Here is a 2,061-nt window from a genome sequence, read left to right on the forward strand (position 1 = left end):
TTAAAGGGGTCATATGATGCGATTTCAAATTTTCCTTTCTCTTTGAAGTGTTACAAGCTCTTGGTGCATAAAGAAGATCTGTAAAGTTGCAAAGACTAAAGTCTCAAATCCAAAGAGATATTCTTTATAAAAGTTAAGAGTCAACCACGCCTACCTCCTTCATCGAATCCGCCGGCCGCGCCGTTCTCAAGCCCACCCGCCTCTGCTCACTCAAACCGGCCTCCGCATACTATAGGCCGCCGCTCACTCAAGGACGCGGTGTGTGACGCTGTGCACACCTCGCTTTTCAGACCGATGAGTTTTGTAAAAATCGACGCGTTTCAGAAAGGCGGGGCATAGAGGAGAAACAATAATGTACAGTATGTGGAAAATAATGTGTTTTTTGAACCTTAAATCGCATAAACACATTTCATTACACCAAATACACAAAATAATGTTCTTTTTAGCAACATCATATGACCCCTTTAATAAAACTGAAACCATAAAAAAGCAAAACCTTTTTTGTTATCTGATATAAAACTAATTTTAAATAAATTTATATAAATATATTTATATTTTAAATAAATAAATATAATACCTTAAACTTATTTTAATTAATTAAAAAAATTTATGTACTGATGTACTAAAATATCTAAAACTAAATCTGAAATAAAAAAACTATTAAGAATGACAAAAACACACAAAAAAAATACAAAAACTTTAACAAAACTTGAAATAAAAATATAAAAATAAAAGCTAATTCATTAAAAACTATAATAGTATCTCATTGATACTAAAAAATAACACTGGTTTACATTAGATTCAGATTCAGTTGCTTTTTGATGTGATTGAAGAAACAAAATGACCAAACCAGCTCATTAAAGGTTGTCCATTTGTGTTCTGTTCCTTACAATAGTTCTCAGATGTGAACAGAGTGAAACTGAAGTCTAACCAAATCAGTGAACAAATGATTCTTTTCTGGTTCAGAGACCAGAATTATTATTTTACCAGTTGCATTTTAACTTAATGACGGTGCAAAATAAATAAATAATAAAATAACCTAATTTCTCTGATAATCTCAGCAGCTCATGTGTAGCGTGTGTTTGTACAGGAGACGTGGTACTGGGCTGGAGATGCGAGTGCAGATAATGTTGTGATGAGCGGGGTCAGATGCTCAGGAACTGAGATGAGTCTTCCTCAGTGTCTTCATCACGGCAAACACATCAGCTGCCCCAAAGGAGGAGGACGCTTCGCTGCTGGGGTCTCCTGCTCTGATAGTGAGACAATCACCTCTTATTGATTATCATGCTCTTAAGAATAGTCATTTCATTCCCTGCTTTTTTGACAAGCTTAATGTAATAGTAAACTAAAAAGCAGTTCCAAAGGTACACTTCCACTATCACTTCCACTGTGACATAATTATTTTTTTTTAAAGTATTTAAGATGGATCATCAGTCCCATGTCTTCTAACCTCTGACCTCTGATCTCAGCGGCTCCTGACCTGGTGTTGAACGCTCAGCTGGTGGAGCAGACCACTTATCTGGAGGACCGGCCCATGTACGCTCTACAGTGCGCCCTCGAGGAGAACTGCCTGTCCAGCACTGCCAAAAAGAACGACCACAGCTCCTACCGCCGCCTGCTCCGCTTCTCCTCACAGATCCACAACGTTGGCCAATCAGATTTCAGACCCAAACTGGGTTACCACGCCTGGACCTGGCACGAGTGTCACAGGCAAGACCTTAGACCCCTCAGTAAACACCAGAAAGAAAAGACAAACACATATATGAAGATATGTTACAAAATCATTTGTGCCAATGTGACGATGTTTAAAGTCCCATACTGTTGTTTTGTTGTGACTCTGTGCAGGCATTATCACAGCATAGAGGTTTTTACCCATTATGATCTGCTGAGTCTGAACGGCACCAAGGTGGCAGAGGGTCACAAGGCCAGTTTCTGTCTAGAGGACACTCAGTGTGACGAGGGTGAGAACTGCTCATGAACTTGAACTGAGAAAATATATTTATGTAAATATATTTTTTACCAAAATATTTTTGGCCTATTTTTTTTTATTTTTTTTTTGGG

At 38.1% G+C, this 2,061-nt stretch overlaps 1 protein-coding gene across 3 annotated transcripts in view; it reads left to right on the forward strand.

Moving 5' to 3' along the window:
* loxl2a (lysyl oxidase-like 2a) overlaps positions 1-2,061 on the forward strand; it is a 29,916-nt gene that overhangs the window by 24,596 nt on the left and 3,259 nt on the right. For all 3 annotated transcript variants that reach the window (XR_001637639.1, XM_016528540.1, XM_016528539.1), the window contains 3 exons: positions 1,091-1,256; positions 1,470-1,710; positions 1,846-1,961. Coding sequence is in view for 2 of the 3 variants with exons in the window: in XM_016528540.1 (XP_016384026.1) it covers positions 1,091-1,256; positions 1,470-1,710; positions 1,846-1,961 (523 nt within the window). In the remaining variant the exon portion in view is untranslated. The remainder of the gene's footprint in view (positions 1-1,090; positions 1,257-1,469; positions 1,711-1,845; positions 1,962-2,061) is intronic.

This window comes from Sinocyclocheilus rhinocerous, unplaced genomic scaffold (genome assembly GCF_001515625.1).
Source record: "Sinocyclocheilus rhinocerous isolate Xijiao unplaced genomic scaffold, SAMN03320098_v1.1 scaffold603, whole genome shotgun sequence".
NCBI classification, from domain to species: domain Eukaryota; kingdom Metazoa; phylum Chordata; class Actinopteri; order Cypriniformes; family Cyprinidae; genus Sinocyclocheilus; species Sinocyclocheilus rhinocerous.